At 47.8% G+C, this 23,149-nt stretch overlaps 1 protein-coding gene across 3 annotated transcripts in view; it reads right to left on the reverse strand.

Annotated features, from left to right (window-relative positions):
* LOC142903984 (calsyntenin-2-like) overlaps positions 1–22,124 on the reverse strand; it is a 191,846-nt gene extending 169,722 nt beyond the window's left edge. For 2 of the 3 annotated variants that reach the window (XM_076049904.1, XM_076049902.1), the window contains exon 1: positions 21,670–22,124. In XM_076049904.1, coding sequence (XP_075906019.1) covers positions 21,670–21,739 — 70 coding nt within the window. In that variant the 5' untranslated portion in view covers positions 21,740–22,124. The remainder of the gene's footprint in view (positions 1–21,669) is intronic. The other variant, XM_076049903.1, reaches the window with a different exon arrangement.
* Between the last annotated feature and the right edge of the window lie 1,025 nt (positions 22,125–23,149).

Consider the following 23,149-nt stretch of genomic DNA (forward strand, 5'->3'; position numbering starts at 1 on the left):
GGAAGAGCATATAAAAGCTAATAAATATTAACATTTTGTTGGCTCTGTCTGTCAGCCCGCCCCAAAGTAAGTCGGACGTTTTTTTTTTTTTTTCCCTCAGTCCCTCTGCTCCTCTTTGACGGCCTATTAATAGAAGCGGCTGAGGGGAGAGGAAAGACTGTCTTCTAATTTTCCAGCTACGTCAAAGAGATGCGTTTAAAAGCCGCCTGGATCGGGGCCCAGACCTGCTCCGGGACCGTTTGTCCAAGTTGTGCGAATGAGCCGCTGATGGAGGTATTACTGGCCGTTGCTATAGGGACGCGTCGTAGCAGATTGTGGAATATGGGGGATTTTCCCGGCTCCTGGATCATGGCTGAGGGCTAAGAGGCAAAATAATCCTTTGACAAGTGCAATATGAGCGAAATCCTTGATGGGGAAAATCCCTTGTTTACTTGAAACGTACGATTCCACCACTTCCATCACTTCAAAGTTGTTGTTGTTTTGTTTTTTTGTGTTTTTTTTTTTTTATTCAGGATTTGGCTTTTCCGCAGCCGTTATTTATACACACCAATTAGTGAAGGAGCGTAGAGTCGTCTGACCCAGAGGCTGCAAACAAAACCACAAGCCCTGCAATTAGAAAGCTTTCAACTGATAGTATGACTGATTTAAGCCGCGGCAAAGGCTTTTAAAGCTACTTCAGCACAAGAGACAGACTCTTTGCCGGTAAAGATGTCAAGAAAAGGGTGAGTGGGTAGGACCGCCATGGAAAACTTGCACAGAAGCTGCATCGCTCCGATTTCAAGCTGAAGTCTCACTCATCCGTCGTGACGTCCTCCAGTACAGTGACCTAATTTCTGTTAATGGATTTCTTAATGAACCAGGTTCCTTTATGGATGAACAAGTTGGAGGAATGACAGAGACAGAGAGGGAAAGAGAGAGAGCGAGAGGGAGGAGCAACTGCTCTGGAGCACCACAGAAGAAGAAGAGCAGTGAACGCGAGTTAAACACCGGCTGCTGCTCAGGAGATTCCATGTAGCGGCACTTTCACCAGAACTGGGCAGCATTTCTCACTGTTTCTCACAGGACAACATGCTTTCACTTTAATCCCAACTGGCTTTGGCAACAGTGTTGTTGTTGCTGCTGTTGTTGCTGTTGTTGCTGTTGTTGCTGTTGTTGTATTAACCATTGTGCAGGTTGACTCTTGCTAGCTTTTTCCAAGCGAAACGCGACACGCGGGAATGACTGCGGAGACATTTTAGTCTCAAAACCACAGGAAACAAGAAGTCACCTTGCAGTGTGTGGACCACCAGTTTCTCAAGGGTGGGAGTGGTGAGGGGGGGGTCGTAGAGGATCGTTGCATCATACAAGACGTCTAATGTGATTAAGCATTATGCAGAAGTCTCACGTGACAAATCAGCAGGAATCTCAGCAGAGAGGCTTAAAGATGTGAAGAAGCAGCAGCTCCAAGCCACTGTGTGAACAGGAACTAGTTTGGACTTCCTGGACCTCAACTGGCACAATTTTTATTTTGTTTCTGAATTCACCATGAAGTACTATGGGGTGAGTTTGGTGGGCATGGGTAGCGGCATTGCGACGACTAGTTTTAAAGACTATCAAACGCATAATTGAGAGTGCAGTGACGACTGAATATCTCCTTCAGGTGAAGCATTGATATTTTTTCCTTTCCATGACAGTCTGGAGACTTGTTTTAAAAGTTCTTGCACTTTGTAAAACACATAAGAGAAACCCTCACACTTGTTGCTGCTGCCTCCATAAAGGTTTCTATGCACTTCTTTGAAGTACAAGTGTACATTTCTTCAAGGTTGGAAGGGTTCAGTGCGTCCAGAGACTCTGCAGATACTAATTAGAACCGACCTCTCTTTGGTTTTCAACTGTGTGTGAAATTCAGGTGGGGTGCGTGGGGTTCGGACCCCCCGAATAACCCACAGGACCCCCAGAAAACCTCTTGCCAAAATATGAGGAGGATGGAAAACCCCCTGATTATTGAAATTTTCACACACTGGTCTTCAACTAGTCTGCCCACTCTGACCACTGACATCAAGTAGGCATGTCCCACCGCAACAACCTCCACTCAAAGGATATTTCCTCTGTTTGGGACCATCCAAACACGAGAGATTGAGTGTGATGTGGAGAAAATCCCTGTTAGACCAGCAGGTTGTGGGGAACTCGGACCAGCAGCCTCTCTGGCACCAACAGCCCCGTTCATCATGTTCAGAGTCACTTCAACCTTCTTTGACATTGGTAATCCTTGAATGCACCAATTTGCTGCCATGTGATTGGCTAATTAGCTATTTGTGTCCACAAGCGTCACAGAACTTTTTACCTGGTGACCGTATATCTATAACAATAACCAAAAAAAAGAAAAAGAAAAAACACCAAAGATGCTTGCACGCATCTGCGATGTGTAAAAACCATCGGTCAAGTCCGCCGGTTCTCCACTTCAGCGCGTCCAAAATCTGCAAGTGTGACTCAGACAAATAAAAGAACTCGCACAAGCCGAAGCCGCCAACAGCAGAAAAGCAAATGTTGTCCAAACAGGAAGAAGATGGTCACGGACGGACACCGATGGAGATTTGCAGCACCACAGCAGAGATATATAAAGTGTAAACAAGCGACAGATTGCCTGCCATCCACCCACACAAACACACACCACACAAACACACACACACACACACACACACACACACACACTCGCGGCGACATTCCAATCCCATGGAGTCGGCCCGTTGCCCCTGGCAGCCGGCGCTGGTAATGGGACTGCGCTGGCTCTAAAGGAGTACTGCACGGCGGTGGCCAAGCGATAAAACCGCGTGCATGCAGTTGCGCCGAAAGTGGCAGAGCAGCAGCAGCAGCGGCAGCAGCAGCAGCAGTGGAGGTCTTCTGGCACGGCAGCAGTGGCAGCAGCACAACAACAACAACAACAACAACAACAGCTCAAACTGCACGGGACACATTTTCATTAGGGTTATAAAAAGGGGCACAATATAAAAGTCAATGGGCCCGGCAATGAGGTTTATGACTGATGTGTCTCTGCGTATTTATGTTCTGGCTGATCACATCTGCACTAGGCGGCTAATAAATTTTGACTTGTTTATCGGCCCGTGCTCGTCCCCCTTCAGAGGCGCCGCCGCCCCGGTCTGATCCTTGAAGCGCGGGAGTGTGTGAATCTTGATGCAGTTTAATTCAATGATGTGGGCTTTTTTTCTTTTCTTTTTTTTTTCTTTTCGAGAAGTTAAAAGGCAAAATGACGCGACAAAGAGGAAGCTCTGCACACACTGTTGGCCGTGGCGAGAATTTGCATGTTTTGGAGAAACCAATTATAATCAAAAGGAGAATGTCCTGTTTCATGCAGATTGTCGGAAATCCTTATCTTTTCCTTTTCACATAGTTATTTTTTGCTTTGCATGCTGTCGAGCTGTAACTCTGGTCCGAAGCAATTACTGAAGGAGAATTATGATGGTATCGTCTCCAGTAGCCGTGATGTCATGCAGGAGTTTGAGGACAGTAATGAGTTCCATGGAGAGGAGGATGAGGGCTTTCTTGACTATGCTGAAAATTTCACATTTCCATTACATACCCAGCGCTCATTTCTCACAACAAAGCACAGAGGAAGGGGCTTCAGGGATTCATTTGTTTTCTGCCTCCATCAACTGCTCATTTTACGTAAATATTCCAATATTTCTCATTTATCCCGGCTCCACTGGGGGCACCTTTGTGCAGTTAATCATTTTTTTATAAACTGTCTGTTTCTTGAAAAACAGCATATTTAGCCCCCTGTTTGAAGCCTTTTGCAAAAACTAGTGAAGCTTTTTTTGGAACTTCCATATTTAGAAAGGGGACCAAAAAAAACAAGGCAGTCTCAGAGGGAGGAGCCATCACCTGGATGCGGGTGTGGTCACAATCTTGATTTACACAGCTGCGCAATTCAGCAAACAAAGTAGAGCATGGAAAAGAAGTTAATTCTTCTCATTTCTGCAGAGTTCACCAGGAGGCTGCGGAGAATCACGATTCTTGTTATTATCATAAATAGAAAACACTGGCAACGCATCTTTTTGCATCATATCAGAACCTTTAATAGGTATTAAACTGCTGCCCTCAGTCGTCCTCCAGGCTCAGAAAACATTTATGAACTCGCCACCAGTGAACAGTGTATAAGTGTCGTAAACAACTTGTTAATTTTCAAAGGACAGACACAATTAGCGGCCCACTGGTAAACGCAGCGGAGCCTTTATCAGCCAAGGAGTTGCATATATTTTGCTCTAGGGAGGAAAAAAGTTTTCCAGGGCCACACTATAAATAAACCTTTCTGTGTCTGAGCAAGGTTTCTTTGGAATTACCTCATTAAAAATGGATGCGGGATAACTGCTGCCCCTAACCTCACCCCACCACTCCCTCCCAAGTCCTGGACGGTCTGTAAGTCAAGTGTGATCAGTCATTTCTGAGTCAAAGATTGATCTAAAAGTCAGGGCAGCTTGACAGAGATGCCTCATCCTCTCGCTTTCATCCCGAGTCCAGTCACCCGTGCGACTTAATGGACACCATCCCGTCCATAAACCGGGAGATGGAGGACGGAGGCCGATGACTGGCCAAGAGGGGGGAAAAGCCAGAAAAAGAAAAACTGCGCCATAGTCTCCTGCAAGCAGCTTAACTTCCCCCTCTGCCCTTGTCAAGGAATCACATTAACCGTATTTGTTTGCCAAGACCTTGATTTCCTGCCCACTTTGGCCTCAATGCCAACAGTGATCAAAAAAGAGAGTGGAAAGAAAGCAGATTTGGTGCGCTTTGCAAAAAAAAAAAGAAGAAGAAATCAACCTTTTCAAACACGAGGATTTTAATAATCCTGCTGCTTTCAGGGTGGGAGTGAGACACAGGATGGCAAAGTGGCAGAGTGCAGGTTCAGAGGAGGGGGGTGGGAGTTCAAAGGGAAATCATGGTTTTAAAGGTACACAATGAACTGTGTCTTCGCCGGCTGTCAGACATAATAGCACTTTATGATTATTCCTTAATTCCATTTGGGCTACAAGACTGCGTGAGCAAATGTGCTCCACATCAAACGGCCGCCGCCGCTCGCCGAGGTTTTAATTCCCGCTCCCGCTGCCTGCGTCTCGACACCGCCCGCCCCGGTATTTCATCATGCAACTTCAGAGCGTCAGGGGAATACGGGAGAGACAAAAACAAGTTTGAATGTAAGGAGAGCCAACAAAGCCGGGGATGTTACCGGGGGCGAACACTTGAAAAAAAAACAAGGTAATCCTGCGGACTCCCTGCCGGGGAACAGAGCCGCTGCTCTCAGATTCCATGGAAGAAACAACCGAGGTCCTCTGCTTCATTTTTATATCGACATTCACTGCAACAGGGGTTTTTTTGGTTTTTTTTTTCTGCATTAATGATCCAGGTGTGCTGTTCATCTATAACAGGTGTATACAGAGCAGCCTTGTTTAGATAAGGCTTTAGTATTAAGCATTTAGTAGTATTGAGTATTACATTAGTAGCTACAAAAGTTCCTTGTTACAGAAACTCAGAATCTTCCAGTCAAGCACAAATGATGTGCTGATGCCACTTCTTCCCCTGAGACCATCAACCCAAGCACCTGCACGTCGGCGCCATCGCTGGAATGAATTGCATCGTTTTCGCTTTTGTTGTTGAACAATAACATCTGGCGCATCCTTTCAATGCGATTTCATTTCACCACTTAAGTGCACCAACGACGCCGTTTGCAATCTGATGGGATTTTTTTTGTTTACTAGCAACCAGTAATTTCGTGACAGCACAAGTCGCAAACCCCCCCCCCCACACACACAGGGTAACGCCGAGGCCCCACATTTACTGCACAAATGCACGCCTGGGAGCTGGAGGGCACAGTTTATCAACGCGCCTTCTCCTCTTGATTGTTCCGTTTATTATCTAATCAAAGGGAGCCGTCCTCCGGGCTGCCGGCGCTCGCCAAGATGTGATCTGGAGGCGTTTCTGTTTGTAAATCAGAACCTGCGCTTTCTGCGAGCGCGGCAGACGGATGCGAGCGACATAAAACATAAAATATCCCCCCCCCCCACCGCATAAAAGCCGTTAGCGCAAAGTAACAACTATCTCGTCTGCGCAGGGAGGTTGGGTTTTTTTTCCATGCCGAGAATTATTTTTTTATTTTGTCAAAACTTGTTCCAAAGGCGTTCTTTGATAAAGGCGCCTGTTTTCTTCGGCAAACCCAACCGAGTTTGTTGACAAATGGTAAATGTCAAGAACGGGCGGATAAAAGGTAAGAAGCGGAGGGGGGAGTTCATTCAAAACGGGGGCCGACATAATTCGAAACATTTATTTAAATGAAAATATGACAGATAGCATCTTAAACGATAGACGAGGCCTCCGTCCATTCCGAGCGGTGCCCCCCCCCACCCCCCTCCACCCACCACTCCATCCCGCGTTCTTCCTCTTCCAATTCCAAGCTGTCACTCACTCGTTTGCCCTTTTTTCCTCCGCCGCTGGCCCACAATAGATTTCCAAACTAACAGATCTCCATCTGTGTTTTTCTCTCCCTCCGCCCCCCGCCCCCCCTCCCTCCCTCTCCTTCCACCATCTGCATATAACCGCCGCCGCCTGCCCTCCCGAGGTGCCGGGAATGGAGTGCAAGTGCAGGAAGGCGTGATTATGATGTCGCTTCATAAACACGGCGCTGCGAGAGGCTGCTTGGATGAAGCGAGCGGCGGCGACGCCAGTGGAAAATTACCCCGCCCCAGCTGGGAGCAGTGGCTTGCCACACAGCCCAGCAAAAATGGAGGGGAAACAAAAAACATTCGGGGGCGAAACTGCCGGCACGGCGGCGGGACGGCGGGACGGCGGGGAGCGGGAGGATGAAAAGGCCGCCTGTCTGTCTGCCGGTCTGTCTGTCTGTCTGCCCGTCTGTCTGCAGGCAGGCAGGCAGGAGTGTGTTGTGTTTGCTCCCGCTGACAGATGTTCCTTCCTCTTGGCTGCGGCTGCCGTGATATTCAAACAGATGGAAAAGGCATCTGAAAATGACTCAGAGGGCAGCGAACGTGCAAGGCCCGGTGTCCGTCACACACACTTTCCTGCACGCATGGACACACACACACACACACACACACACGCGCGCACACACGCGCACACACATACACACGCACACACATACTGGGATACGAGTGGAGCATCAGGTGGCCGACACTGCAGCGCTCAGGGAGAGGCCACCTGGGAGCCGCCGCACAGCCAGATAGGATCTATTTGTTTGCAGATTATTGTAATATTCTAAAGGAGGGCGCCCATTGATATTTAAATAGTGCACGTGTCTGCACATGCGATCCAGTACGGGGAAAATGTGACGCAGAGATGCTGAGGTGCAGCTTGAGAATTTTGACGGAAGCCGCTGGCGTCTTTTCAGATATGCTGCGACAGGTCACGTCTCAGCATATTTCATTCTGCGTTGTTTTTCCCCTTCGGGAGGAAAATTCCAAAGGTCGTGGTTGTGATTTTGCGTGCAATCGTGGTCCGCAGCTGTTTGGTTAATGGTGAAAGTCAGTCGTTGGATATGAAAACAACACACAGCGTGCCAGTGCGCCATCACCTCAGCAACAGTTTGGCAGAATAATAAATTTCCCAGTGGAGAGTCGGTTTAACTTTTGGATTGGACTTCATCCCATTTATCCAAAACGCTGCCAACACATCAGAATTAATGGCCAGTTTTGTGTCTGTGCCATCACAAGGCACCGGGGCAGGCAGTTAGTTGCACCTACGCCGTTTCCCCTCTGCTTCCTGGTTCAATTTAACACAGCGGTTTAGCTGAAAGGAAACACAAAATGTCGGGCAGGGCCACAGGTCTGCAGGTCTGCAGGTCAGGTCTCCGCTGTGTTCGACAGCAGCCCAGCCTGTTGCTCCACTCAGGTTTTTATTTGTTTTCTCCTTTTAAATCGCCGGGCAAAGGAATGAATCTCTTAAATTCCCCTCATTCAGGGCGTTCACAATGAAAGTTAGCGGCACTTGAGCCGAAACAACAGCGGCGGCGGAGCTCTGCAGCAGACGGATCTCGCCGGGTAATAATCAACATTATTGAGCCTATAAATAAACTAAACTGCTAATCGAGTTCTCGCAAGAGCGACACGCAGGCGGCCGCGAGCCGCCGTCGTTTGACTGTAATGCGACTCCTGAAATATTTAAGCGTCCCCCTGCGCTAATCTGTGTTCCTGTCGGCGACGAGCGTGTCTCTGACACAGACTTCGGTGTTCGGCGTGCGCGGAAAAAAAACGCACGGCTGCTTTGTGGTGCCGCGGTGTTTACGCTCCTCTTTGTCTTTACTCAAGAGGACAAACACAACGGAGAGGGCTTTTTGTTTTGCCGTCGTCCTCTTACTCCCTCCACCATCTGTCACGGCGAGAAGCTCTGAAAGCTGCTTTATTTATTTATTTATTTATTTATTATTTTTTCATACGTCTCACCCTCCCTTTCTTCACACAAAGTCAGTTTCCTGTTCGCCTCTGAGGCGGGCGGATCAGATTTCCGAGGCCGATACCGACGCTGCTAGGACGGGCAGGATGGAAAACACAGATCCAAAGACAGGGTTCTATTTATTTTCATTTATTTATTTATTTATTTTTAATAAATACACGATGAATCCTCTGCAACAAAATGAAAGAGATTAGAAAGGATCTTACACGATTTGCAATCACAACGCTGCGATGGCGCCGTCCTCTCCATACAATGAGCACCACTCTGCTGCGGCGGCTGCTGCTGTTAGCGGGACAGAAAATAGGCTGGGACATCTGAGGTGACTTTCAAGGTGGGGGTTGCAGCATCAGTCACGTCAGCACCTTTTTCCCAGAGTGACATGTTGTTGTCGCGCTGGTGCCAAAAAGGAATCAACTGGTTTCTACAGGCTCTTTGTTTGAGGGAGTGAAGAAAGATATTTTTAGACTCAGAAGGCTAAAAGCAGGTGTTGAATTGTCAAACCTGCCGAGACCTGGAACGATCGCAACCGAACCGTTGCACCGTCGCAAAAACACTGGCCACGTACGAAGAAGAGGACGCAAAAAAATCTGATTACTCATCATTATAATGACAGATTAAATACCGAGCTTAACTGCTCGGCAGAGGATGTTTTTGTGCTGGCCTAAAGACAAATGCAGTTTTTCCCACAGGCATTTACTGATTAATGGGGATAAAAACATGTTGATACAAAGTGCAACACAGTCTCTAATTTAGGCTGCATTCAACTAAACAATGAGAAATCTTTCCTTGGTGTTCAGTGATTTCAGCGAAAACTATTATCTCTCCAAAAAAAGAGCACAAATGAGCAGCTGGCTCCAAGTCGTTGCCGAAGTCGTTTTTAGAAGTGGACCATCCAACCTGCAGCCGCAAAACATTACAGAAGGACTTCAGGACATGTTGACAATCACAAGTCGTCGTTTTGACTTAGACGGAGCAAACCTAATTGGACGCACGAGTCGTATTGGAAGTGTAAAAGGCAGACGGCAGCTTGGAGAACGAGGCTCCTGCTGTCAGGATCGGATGCTTGTTAATCAGAAGATGGGGACAACAGGAGGCAGAGACGCCAACCACATCCCAAATGATCTGCCGAAAACACTCTTTTGATGGCAGCTGGTAAAACACAGTGTCACACAGTCGAACACGATCCTGCCCTCGAAAGCTTTCCATTTAATTTGCCAATTTAATTAAAAACTTGGTGATTTTCATCGGCTAAGGATCGTCTTGTAATAATTACACTGTGACTGCGAAGGCTTCCCCACGCACGCAGACTGGAAAAGGAATATCGGTAATATTGCCTCGGAACAAATTATATGTAGCTTCATGTAATGAAAGATCAGGGGTTTTTTGGCAAAGGAACTTTTTTTTTTGGCAAAGGTGAAGCCGCGTGGCTTGTTATGCAGCAACAAAATATAAATAAATAAATAAATAAATAAATAAATAAATAACGCAGCCTCTCCACTGGGTTCTCGCTGGCCGAGGGCTTGGTGTGTGTGTGTGTGTGTGTATGTGGGGGGGGGGGGGGGGGGGGGGGGGGGGTATTCATTCTCAGAGACAGATGTTGGGGCCAGATTCGGCCGTCCACTCTCACCATAATGAGAACTCATGGGGTCCTGGTCCCAGGCCTAGACCAATACACACACACACACACACACACACACACACACACACACACACACACACACACACTCCTTCACGTGCACAAAAACATTGCTCTCAATATCCACCATTACACATTCAGAGAGGAAAAAATGATATTATAAAACAAAAGCTGAATCTAAATTTGGGTCTTAGCAAAAAAAAGTCAAAAAGTGACATTATTCAAGTGAGCCACAGGTAGAGTCAAGATTAAATAACGATGTGCTGGTTAGAAAAATAAGCAACCTTCATATACACACACACACACACACACACACACACTCAACCAGGATCCATGTTAACAGACAGTGTCTTCCAGTGTCAAGGTATTCAAATGGGGGGCAGGGAGGTGAGGAGGTGAGTTTGTGCTACTCCTGCCAACCATTTTTCAGTCTTTAACGAATGAACGCGGCGCCTTAATTATTCACCACCCCATTACTGGCTGAGCACGCACAACAGGATACACGCTCTCGATGCCGCGGGGGAATAAATTGCGATTAACGCTTGTGTGTATTCTTTATGCTGGTATTTTATCTGGAACGCCTCCCTTACAAGCAGCAACCAGCCAACAATGTGCTCATTTATTTATGCACAGGTAGCCGAGAAATGCATCAACGCACGCAACGTGTGTTTACATAAGGATGCTCACCAACAGCATGACTGTGCATGTTAAAATCTAGCCATTTTTGGTTCTTCCTCGAGCACGGCAATCCAAATCAAGTCAACGCTCTCAACACCCGTTTGAGAGCAGGGCTGAGCTAAAAGCCAGATTTAAATCCCAAAATGTAAATGTCCCGACCCGGTTTCCTCTCTGCAGGACGGGACTCTGCATGTGGTCCAGCTGAAAGACAAACGGAGGATGAAAGAGAGGGGGGAGAGACGGATCCTGAGGGAAGGGGAGAGCCGCGCGATAAGACCTGGCTAAGCCTCGCCAGCGGTAATTACCTTCACTATAAAGCCACGGTGGGAAATCGCAGCGGGATCGCGGACAAAACTGAGGACAAAGGGCGTACTGGTTTAAAAAAGTTTTCCTGGTTTACAATAACAGAGACGAGGGAGAGATTTGAGTGTGTGTGCTATCACTCTATCCCAGATTAGCCAAACAGACACTGGAGGGGTGGAGGGGAGACGGGGATTATGGTAGTAAGATAGATGGAGGCGGAACAGAGGCAGAGGGCGAGAGGAAGAGGAGGAGGAGGGGCAGGTACACAGTGACCCAGATCCTCCTCCTCCTCCCCCTCCAGGCAACACAGCCGGGGAGAGCTGCTGAGAACCATCATCAGGAGCAGGACGCGCATTAAAAAGCCACAGCGGAGGCCGAGGTGTGACAGCTTTGGTCGCTGGCAGTTGCGGCGCGAGTTGGAAACGCCGTGAATTGGCGGCGAATCGCAGGTCTGGAGAGCAGGTCTGGCCGCAGCGCCGGGGCTGACAGGTATCCTCAGGGCTCTCTGCCCCCCACCCACCCACCACCAGCCCTCGTCTCACTTTCACAGGGAAGGGTGGGAGACTGCGGGGTGGGGAGGGAAGAGGAAGGGGGAGGGAGGTGGGGAAGCACCACTCTCCTCAACAGACACGGGAACAAATGAGGCTCCAAGCATCGCGTTAAAAATGAAAGAAGCCAGGAGCGAGGTCGACTCCCTCGGGTGGGTTTCGGGCCCCCGAGGCAGGAAAAAAAAAGTCATGCAGAGACGTTTGCACCGCACGTGTGTGTGTTTGGCCGTTCGCAATTACCGAGCGTGTGCAACAGCTAACGGGCAACGGTGGGGGGGGGTTCACCTCCACATGACGGAGAGAAGAGCCTCGCATGTGTGTGTGTGTGTGTGTGTGTGTGTGTGTGTGTCAGTGGCCCAGTTACAGCACTGGGGGGAAAAATAGCAGAGAGCGTGACATGTCTTGTGCAAACAGCCAATCCCACCTGTTCACCTGAGGGCGTCCACCTGTCTCTGTGGAGGCAGCAGGGGAGACGTGAAATCTAAAGGCATACGTTCAACCTTGAAATTGCCGCGTTGTGTAGGAATTCACATCTTTTTTTCAAACAATAATATGCATCCTTTGCTTGTCATGCCCCCTTTCAAATGTGCAGAAGGCTGTAAATGGGGAGCTAAATATGCTGTTTTCATGAGATCCGCAGGGGTTTGTTGTTTTGTTTTCATGGTAATGGCCGCTGTTTCTCTGGAGTCTTGGAAGAAAACTGCACCGGGAAACTGTATTGTGTGATGTTGAAGTGAATCTTTAACATTTTTTCCATAACATTTATCTCATGGAAGGTTCTTCACTTGAGTGTCGCTTTAAAATCTCATTTCAAAAATTCATGTTTTTTCGTACTTATATTTTCTACCTTTGTGGATTTCTACCAGGTGTTAGCACAGCAGCACAACATGTATAGCGGAGCTGTGACAGCTGTTTTCCTTCTGCACTTGTTTGTTTTACAAACAGCCAAAGCGGATGAGGAGAGGTGGGGGGGGAGAGGGGGTGGGGGAGGCATTACATACTGTTCATTATCTGAATACCAGAGTCGTCACACATCCACGCGGTGGCGGAAAAGCGACACCTCTTAAGTGACACCACTTGAGGCACTCTGGTTGATTTTTGCTCTCTGCAGTCTGGTTGCAATGCTTAACAACAACGATAGAGGCACAGACAGAAAATAAAATAAGGTGTGTGTGTGTTAATCTGTAAAGACTTTTGTAAATAAATGTCTTTAAATCAATCAAAATACCCCTCCATTTGATTTCGAAGAAGCTCAGATAAATAAAAAAAAAAAAGAAAAAAAAAAAAGAAAAACCTCCCGCTTAGCATGATCATTAAAATTCTGTGCGCTCATCGGCCACTCTCACTCACCCATCTGTCACTCATCAATCACTTGCTCAGCCTTATCATGGCTGTGACGGGTCGTCAGGTCCCCGGTGTGTTCTCACATCTCTCCTCCCCACCAATACTCCGCACGCACTGATTTATGCGAACCCGCCGCAGAACAGGCTGATTGGACAGAGCAGTCCGAGTGCAGGTTGGTTTTCAGCACCACGGACAGCTACACCGCTGCGCTGCCCTTCGCTTAGGAATTCCGGCCGGGGGGTTTCAGCACCAGGGACAGCGCCAGTCGCGGCCTGTGCTGTTTCCCAATGTGTTTTTCAGTCAAGTCGCCAAATGGATTTTAAAAAAAGAAAAAAGGTAAAAAAAAAAAGAATGCCATTCAAACAGCGGGGGCGACCAAACAGCTTTTAAGGGCTTCTTACTATTCTGAGATGCACTAAACACACATTCAATAAAAATACAGTCTCGGGGCCGGTCAATAATCTCTATAAACACTGAACAGATGAAGCTCTTTGTGCTTTATTGAAGGGAATGACTCATATTGCAGCAAACCCACAGTGTTGGATTTACGGAAGTGCAGCAAAAATTACTGAAAATGTGAGTGAACAGACAAAAGCCTGCCAGACCTTGTTGCCCATCAAAATGTCCCACTCACCAGTACAAGACGGAGGAACTTTCAGGCTGACTGGACTTGTGAATCTTTGCCTGTGTTGCGAAAGCCTTCATATTCCAAAGCACAACTGATTCTTAGCAAGCAGGGAGAGGAAAGGAGCTCAGCCTTAGTCATCATCATGGTTAGTGTCTGTTAGCTAGTACCTAACTGTTTGCATGTTTTATGTGGACCCCGTGTCAGCTGTGGTAGCAGCCCAACGGTTTGCAGATTTGACTTTCTATTCAGGATGATACTGATTCTGTAGCCGGCAGAATCAGATTTTTCCTAAAGTCTAACAAGTCGAATTGCTTGCGAAGCTCCTCCAAGTAAAGACCTCACAAAAGCTACAGCATATGTTTCTCAATTTGTGTACGATCAAGAACATTTCAGTGCAGGAAGAGGTTCGTGCTCTGCCAGCTCCTCTTCAGCCCGTAAGTGGCTAGCATATGGGATGACAACTGTTGCCTTCGGGGGGGAAATGGATGGATTAATTGAAATCGAGCACAGATAGGAGAACAGACACGCCAGTGATGAGCAATTAACACAATAATCAAGGCGAAATCGCACTGGGACTTGTAAAGTGTAAAGTGCATTTGCGTGTTTGTGTGCTTTTGTTTGCGCCTGCCTTTGGACTAATGAAGAAAATAAAATGAGTGCCTCATTAATGTGTGCAACCCGATACCTACATATAATCATCAACCTTGCAAACCATTAGCACATATGGAGAGTTAGCGATTTTCTAATGGGGGCTGCTTGAGCAGACTGACAATGGAGGGCGAGTGTTGCAGCTCACAGCGGCAGCATGAGAGACGAAGGCTGGTGCAGGGATGACCTGAATCTGGAGCCGTCCACTGGAACAGACTGCAGAGGAGCCCTTATGCTGCCATTTAACAGATAGAACTGCGTGATGCAAGACTCTGAGAGAGTAGACTGGAAAAATAATAGCAGGACGGCGTCGTGTGATAAGTTAAGTCCTTCATCAGAAGTGCCACTCATGGCCGACGGAGCCAGCTCAGCGAAACTATGAAAGCTACAAATGCACGCTTGCTGCAGCTCATTTATCCCTGAACATGCAGCGCGAGCTTCCCATAAGTAGTCTGCATTCAATTTGCATATATTTATACACATAACTTGTGAGTAGAAACTGACTTAAGTACCTCAAAGGCCCAGTGTGCAACCTAGACTGGTTCTGTAATACTCTCAACGGGAGCTTTTCAAGACAAATCTGCATGGATTCAGACGAGGGCTGTCCTGACTACATCTTCCTTGCACTGTCTGATGATGATGCCTCGTGATTGGCTAAACTTTTCTGCAATCAAAACAGCTGCCGCTCAGTTTGCCTTTGCATGCAGATTGCAAAAGAAAGAAGAAACAGCTGGATTGAGTCAGTAAAAAGGTCATAATTGATGATTCTGCTTGCTAATGAAATGCCGCAGCAGTGTGGCAGACAGAATTCCACCTGCTTCCCAAACTGTGACCCCCCCAACCAGCACAGGAGCATAATGTGTGATGAACCCATGTAGGAAGATCTCTATTCAAGACAATATATATATATATATATATATATACATGAGGTAAAGTTAACCCTCTGGCACAGTCATCCGCTCTTATCTCTGTCTGCATGTCCGCTGGAGAAGACAGCACTCAACTCCAAGTGCTCCACCTGTCAAGTACAAAGATTTATGAGTCACCCAGACAAGGATCTGCAGCTTTCTCTCTGACCGACTCTCCTTTCACTTGTCCTCTAACTCCTTCCATCTTCTCCCTCTGATCATTTCCTCGGGGGTCAGCCGAGCCCAGCTGGCAGAGAGGGACGGGTCAGCTGCTATCCGTCTCTATGACTCCTTGCTAGTCTTCAGCGCATGCCCGTGTCTTCTTTACATATGTGTCAAAGGAAGAAAAACAACCGATAGGAGACCACTGGCAGGACCGCGGTAGACATAAGTGATTGGGTGAGAGGAGGCCTAAAGTGTCCCCTCAAAGCGTCAGCAAGCTTTTGTTCGAGTGCAGTCGTAAGTGATGTGTCTCCTCGTGTGGGCGGCGAGAGCAAATCACACGAGGAGCACAGTGAGAGTCTTGCAAGAAGCTAAAAGAAATTGTCTAACAAATGTGATTTTTCTCGCTTCTTGAGATAATGATTTGTAGAACATGCTAGTAACAACCTAATGGCTCATCCAGGGAACGCTGTGCGCCAAGATGAGGTCTTCATCAGGAGTGCCACTTAGGACTTCAGACTACAGCCAGACAAAGAAAAAAAACACGACGATACAAAAAAGTGTAGAAAGCAGCTCATTTATCCAGAAACACACAATCTGAGCTTTGTGTAAGTAGCGTCGTCTGCATTTTCTTTGTATTTATCCACCGCCTGTAGGCACAGCTGTCTGTCGTAATCAGTGTGAAGAGATGTATTGGCATGAGATGAAATTTTAATAAATACAGAGCAAGGATGCATATGTAATATTATTAGATAAATAATGTCGACCTAAACATACATAACATTTATATGTATGCATTTTTGTTTCGATGTGAAATGTTGGTCGTATCGTATATCGTATTATTATTATATTATATCATATATTATTATTATCGTATGGCATTTCTACTTCACGAAGCACATGGATCAGCTGCTTTAGTGAGGCGCATGTGAGAGATCACGCAGGACATCAGAAAGCACCAAGGAGCGCAAACGCTGTTTGCAGTATACTGTCTGACCATCGGGCTCCACTCTATCTTGCACGCTGGCCCTTTAAAGCAGCATCACATCTGCTTGTGTTGATGACTCGAACACAACAGAAATACTGTTTTAAAGTAGCAAAAAAAAGTAAACTGTCCAAAGCAGTTTTAGAAATAATCTAGAAGAATTGAGAAATAATTAGCATCATGGTTTTGGTTTGTGGGCTGCGCCCTCTCGTGGATGGAGCCACTTCAGCGTCTCTGCCACCAGCGTGTAGGATGGATGAAGCAGCTCAGCAATAAAACAAAATAGACTCAGGGATCCGGGAATTGTTTTTCACCACTTTGCACCCCCAGGTTACGAGTCAAAATGTCAATTTATGACACTAAACTGTAGTAAAAACAACGGGCGCACCGGCGTCTTGGAGCTACTCAACTGCCTGCCCACCCACACTGCGACTTCACACTTTCTTCTTGACGTGGAAACACATACCGGGAGGCAGAACAAAAAAGTCGGATGTTGCAAGAAAAAAAACAATGCAAGGATGTTCAGTGGAAGAGGACGAGAGCTTCTCGCCTTATCAAGAAGCAACAACACCACAAAACAAGAGCGATGCGCTCGTCCCGTAACTCCACCTGCAGAGAGAAACTCCTCCCCAGGGTTGCCAGGTCTGCAGTTTTTTCCCACAGAACTGGGCCACTTTTCAAGCCTTGCCGCAGGCCAAATCTCATGTCTGCAAGTTGGGCGAAGCTGTTTTCCATGCAGATCGCATCATTAATATCTGTAGTAAAGGGCAATAATTTGAATAAAAGTCATAACCCAAACTGCATAAGTTGACTGCAGGCCAGATCAGCACGTACGCATGTGCATCGACATCATGATCAACGCCTGAAACACTCCACTCAAGGATGTACATGTTTTTGTACGAGCACATTTCACCTTCTGCTACCAGGCTGGTTTTGATGCAGTTTGCTGAGCCCTGTCTGAGCCCTGGCAACCCTGGGACTCTTACTTCCCATGAAGGTGAAAACAACCGAAACGCTCAACAAATGATGCATTTCAAACATTCCAAGTTGCTTTTCGCTCCCCTTTGTACTTGAGGAATGATTAAAAAAAAAAAAACTCTACGGCCCCCTAAAAAATAAATGATCAAAGAAATTTCACAGTCAATGATCAAATAAATCAGCATTGAGGAAATGACTGTGGTGGGGGCTGTGATGGATGTTTGTTTATATGAGACAAGTCCTGATTTCATAGCGAAGTCTCATCAGCCGTAAAACAACAAAACGCTTATTAAATCGAAAGTTATACGCCAGGGGGCACGTCGGGAGTCACGCAGCGGCTTCTGTGTGGAATCACAGCATCACAGGAGCCTCGCCGCGTCGCTTTGAAGACAACAGCCGCAACTTATCCACTCTGACTTTACTGCACAGCTGCGCTGGGATCAGCGGCTTGGCGCCTCTCCGCCGTCGATGGCATTGACGGGCTCGTACCTCACAGCCGGCTGCACAGAGGAGCTCCAGGAACCGAAGCAGAGCAGGGGAAAAATGGCCAGAGCAAGATGTACGGCGGTGCTCTGTAACATGCCTGAGCCCTGGCAGCCCTGCGGCCGCGGCGAGACTGAGCAGCATCTGTGCCTCACTGGGTGTCAGCGACTGCGAGGAGGATTAATAGAGCGCTCCCATAATGCACCTCCTTTCTCCAAGGGGGACACGGCAGAGGCATAAATCTGCCTCTGTTTTTTTTTTTTTCTTATTTTTTGACATCCCAATTTTTTTCTCTAATAGGGTCCTCCGAAAAGACTCTCCCCTTGGTCTGCATGAGACACCCCTGAGACCAAAAGTTTAGAGGGATAAATCCATCAAAAATTAAAAACTTCCCTATTTTCAGAGGCTTTGGTGGCTCCTTTTTTTTTGGAGTTTTGCAGCAACAAAAAAAATCTGAAAATCACAAAATCACCCAGGCTTCCTTCCCCCTTGAAGCTTCCTCACCACATCCAGTTCCGTACATGCTTTTGCAAGTAAAGTTAGTTCCTGCGGACTAAGGTGCACGGCCACGATAGGCCTAAAGCACATCGTCACTGGAATGGATCTCCAGAAAGGTTACACGGACTTGAAAATGTCACCACAGCCTCCGCTGGTTCAGTAGCAGACTAGTAATCAGGTGAAATTTCACCACCTGACTATTTTCTCAACACACACAGCCCCAAAAACCAAACACAAACCCACAGTGCGGCGTAAATGAAAGGACCTCGGCCCAATAATCCTGCAATTTAACAAGCAGGCCGTCCCGCTATACAGTCACAGCCCGGCGCTCCTTCAAAGGGGAACTGAATAATCCATTCTGAGTGTTTGCCTGTTTACAGAGAGGTGGGTGAGAGAGCGGAGGGGGAAAAAATTACGGCGCATTTATCAAGACTTCATAAAGCAGCAGAATGGTCCCAGCAACAAAGGGACACACGCAGCAGGGCAGCTGAATTAAAATATAGCGCGCTTGGTAATGAGCTATCTAAATTCAGAGTTCATATTGCTCGGAATTACACAAAAGCACGGGAGCCCTGGGCAGCACTGGCGGAGAGAAAACAGGGGGGGCCTTTCCACGGCTCTTTCTGCTCCACTGGCAGAAGATTCTCCCCGTCGAGCGGCGACGCAGTCGGTCCTGCTTGGGGAAATGGTTCTGGGCCTCAGCGAGCGGCGGCGGGAGCAATAATTCCTTTGTAAACGGCGTCACCTCCTCGCACGTTCCTGCATAGTTGGCAGCTGTCAACATGTTGGCTGCACTCTATCACTCTGCGTGCCGCCTGCGCACAGGGGAGCCCGCACACACACACACACACACACACACACACACACACACACACACACACACACACACACACACACACACACACACACACACACACACACACACACACACACAGGGATGTTACAGTGCTTCAAGCTCTGATTACCGACAACTCCCGAACACATGCTAAGTAGATACGCACGCGCACACACACACACACACACTAACACATACACATACACACACACACACACACACTAACACATACACATACACACACACACACACACACGCTCCGCTCGCAGCCAGAGCAAAGCGAGGCTCGCTCGGCAGGAATGACTCGAGGGTGACTGTGATTAAAGCGGGAAGCGCGTCCGTGCCTTTCCTGGAATGGCACCGTGGCTAAACGGGAAATGACGGGAGCGTCGGCGCTTCAAAGCTATCCGGAGAACAGGTTGGCCAATTTGCACAACGGAGGCGGATCCTTTGCCACAGTTGACAGGGCTGCGGCGTTTCAGCTGTCAGTTCAAGAAGAAAACAGAGCAGGTGTAAAGAGAATGCGGGCGGAGGAAGGTGGGGGATGATTTAGGTTTGCCGTTGATTCCTGTTGGTCGGATTTGTATGGACTTCGAAGGGAAACGGAAAAAGCAGCGAGGGTCGGTGGCAGATTCCCGCAGACAACAGACTCTTGTTTTTGTTTTTTTGTGTTGTTTTTTTTTCCTTCCCCTGGATTTAACAGCACAGTTAGCCCATGGGGAATCAATTAGAAGCCACAGTGCACCTGGTTCTCCTTCCCCCCCTTGACTTGGCAGTAATTTGTTTACTTCACAGCCAGAGACTGGGGGTGGGGGGGGACAAAGAACGGGAAAAAAAACAAAATATATAGACACTGTGTGTACAAAATACTTCTTTAAATTTGTTTGGGAACTATTACATATATGCAAGTATCAAGTTACTACATAACAGCCCTGCAAGGGCAACAAGTACCGTCTGTATCTGTCAGCGTAACGGACAACAATACCTCCCACATACACAAACCTAATCCATATCAGCTTGCACATGAAGCAAAATGTTGACCCTGGAGGTCATGTCAGGTGGGGCTGCAGCTCGTCCACCAGCATATGTTCCCCTTCCAGGGCGGCACGGCGCAGACTGCGGCTGCCTCCTTCCTCCCCCGCTGCCGGGCAGCGAAGGAGGACGAACAGCTGGTCACAGCGGCGGCGGCCCTGGGCGGCCCTGGGCGGCCCGGACGGATACTGACAGGTGTCACCTTGTTATTTCCATGGCAGTTAGAAGCCAGGGCCCGGCTCCGCCGGGAGTTGATTAGCACTCACTTGTTGCCGCGTTCGCCCGCTCGCCCGACGGCACAGAGCGAGGCTCGCCGGAGAATTGGAGCAGCCTCGGCGGGGAGACTAAACTTAGCACGGCCGTCGAGCAGAACAGCACGACGGCATTCATCACATCTGGATGTCATTATGGTATGGCTGTCACTGCTGTGGTTACTTGGCACCTGCTTTCAAAGGTGGATGGGCTCGGTCCCACGTCTTCTTAGAGCCTTTACGCGTGGAAATCTCGGGCACACTTTCAAATGTGTGCATCTCAGCCCGTGAATCGACTTTATTGCTCTCCATTTGCAGGTGGGGTTCAAGCGTTTGTGGCCGTATTTGCCGCTCAAGTCGACGACCTTGTCCTGAGTTGTTCAAGCAGTGACTTTGTGGAGTTTCAGATTGATTGGGATTTAGACTGGAAAGAAAGTGCACGCGTCCACAGTTATTTTTACTCAAATTGCCAACAGCTTTCCAAAGGGAGCCGAGCTGTCTGTATTTTATCTCTTTCTGCTGACCTCGTGCACAAAATCGAAAAATACTCCCGTGTAGCCGGAAGAGCAAGGCTGCCGAGTCTGGGGACGTCTGCGCGCAGCCTAGTTATTGACTTAATGTGAAAAATACTGCAAACGTGATTTGTATGTTGTTGTTGTGCAGTATTCTTACTTGCGTTCAAATACTAATATCTTTCAAGACTGAATTCCAAAATTAAACCACCGCACGTCACCATAAATCCCACTTCCTGCGTCTACCTAAATTATCTCGGCACCAATTTAAAAGAAAAAAGAAATAAATCATCTTCGTCATGCAAATGTAAATTTGTCCACAGCAAACAGATTCAGAATGATGTTCACACATGCAGCGCTGCACATCCCTGCACCCCCGGTTATTCTCCACATACATGGAGTGAGCCACTATCAAGCCACAGCAGCGCACAGTGTTCAATATCCCAGGGATGCCAATCCAGCTAAACTGTCCGGGGGATAAAAAAAAATAAAAATAAAAACAAATCAAAATTGATCTTCCAGTTCTCGCGAGCATGCGCAGTGATGACACAGAGCACAGTGATCCACATGTTAAAAGTGGAACATTGCGGGAAATGAGATGCGTTTTTCTTTTCCTTTTTTTCCCCCTCCTTGATCTGCATCCCAGCGACCCAGCTACCAGCACCGACATGGGCATGTCTGCGCATCCAGCACAGCCTCTCTCCGAACACTCACACATGCACACGCACACATGCACACACATGCACAAGTGCGCACCACGCTGAGGGGGAAGTTGCCCTTCACCTACCGTACCTTTAGAGCGAGTGGCGCTCAGCAAGCCCACGGCCAGCACAGCCACCAACAAGCCGGCTATTCTCAGCATCTTGTCGGTGGAGATTCAACCCCGGGCAGGAGGAAGAGGAGCAGGTGGAGGAAGAGGAGGGAAAGGTCCTCTTGTAACTCTCTTTCTGCACCCTTTTCCCCTCTGGATTCGGCGCCGATTCACTCCGAGGTCCGCCTCTCTCCTTCTTTCCTCCTCTTCTGCAAAGACTTTGCGGGGCGACGGGCAGCGTGGAGCGCCGGGGGAGCAGCGGGTTGTCCGTGGAGGCGCCGCGCCGCGCCGCTACTCGCGATGACGGTCAAAAACTCCCAGGACGGGACGCGGAGCGCAGCGCACAGTCCCCTGGAGCGAAGCGGGCGACGTCACGCACAGGATGGCTGCTGCTGCTGCTGCTGCTGCTGCTGCTGCTCTTCTCCTCTACTACCCACCTCCCAACCTCACCCGCTCTCTCCCTATCTTATACGCACACGCGCACACATCCTCCGCCCTCCACTCCTCCTCCTCCTCCTCCTCCTCTTTACACCACCTCCCTATCGCCTGAGTTGTGCCAGCCCACTCCGGCAGGCGGAAGAAGGAATCATCACTTATTGCAAAGCAGCGACTTTCATCGCTTTTAATTGTTCAGAAGAAATTAAAAAAATAAATAAATAAATAAATAAACTGTAACGTGCGTCAAAACAACCTCCTAGCTACGAGCTAAACAGTCTATAATCGCGTTTAAATGAAAGAAAAAGCGTTTCTCCAGTCAGGGACCTGCTCATCCTCAACACCATGCCCCTCTTCTTTGCTGCAGGTTTCTCAGCATCATTGAGAAGTCGAATATCAATCACGATAAAGATCTTTGAATGAATGTGTCACATTGATATCTCAAATGCCATCGTCCAAGTCCGTATCACGTTAACAGTTCACTTGTACTGAAAAGGTGTCGGGCAGGCAACCAAAAAAATGATGTGGTCTTTTACCAGGCCAGCAGGGGGTGCTGTGTCTCAGGCAGGGGTGCCTTTTCCCATTTGATAAGTCAATTTCTCATCAAATATACTTTTTTTTTTTTTTTTTAACTGACACGGTTTGCAGTATCAACCACTAGTAGAATCAAGTCAAGGCTTTTCATGCCCAGGTTTTGGGTTTTTATTGTTTGTTTGTTTCACTGACGACTAACTGGTCTTTAAATAGTAATTGTCATCTCTCCCAAAACACGTTTATTCAATATTCTTGGAGGAGCAAGATGTATTTTTACTCTGTTGCCATGCATGCACGTTTTTCTTCTTCTTTTTCCTTTCTATTCAGTTCAGCGCCGGCCAGTAAGATTAATAACTTTTTCCCCCTTTTGCCTGAACTTCTTCTCTCAGACTATCTCTGCTGGTTAAGGATTACTCTAGGGGGAATGGAAGTGGGGAAAATGTTGCCCGTGTTATCTGTGAGAGAGGGAAAATATAACACAAACATATGACA

This window comes from Nelusetta ayraudi, unplaced genomic scaffold (genome assembly GCF_046127955.1).
Source record: "Nelusetta ayraudi isolate G7.1 ecotype Tasmania unplaced genomic scaffold, CSIRO-AGI_Nayr_v1 ptg000120l, whole genome shotgun sequence".
In the NCBI taxonomy this organism is placed as follows: Eukaryota; Metazoa; Chordata; class Actinopteri; order Tetraodontiformes; family Monacanthidae; genus Nelusetta; species Nelusetta ayraudi.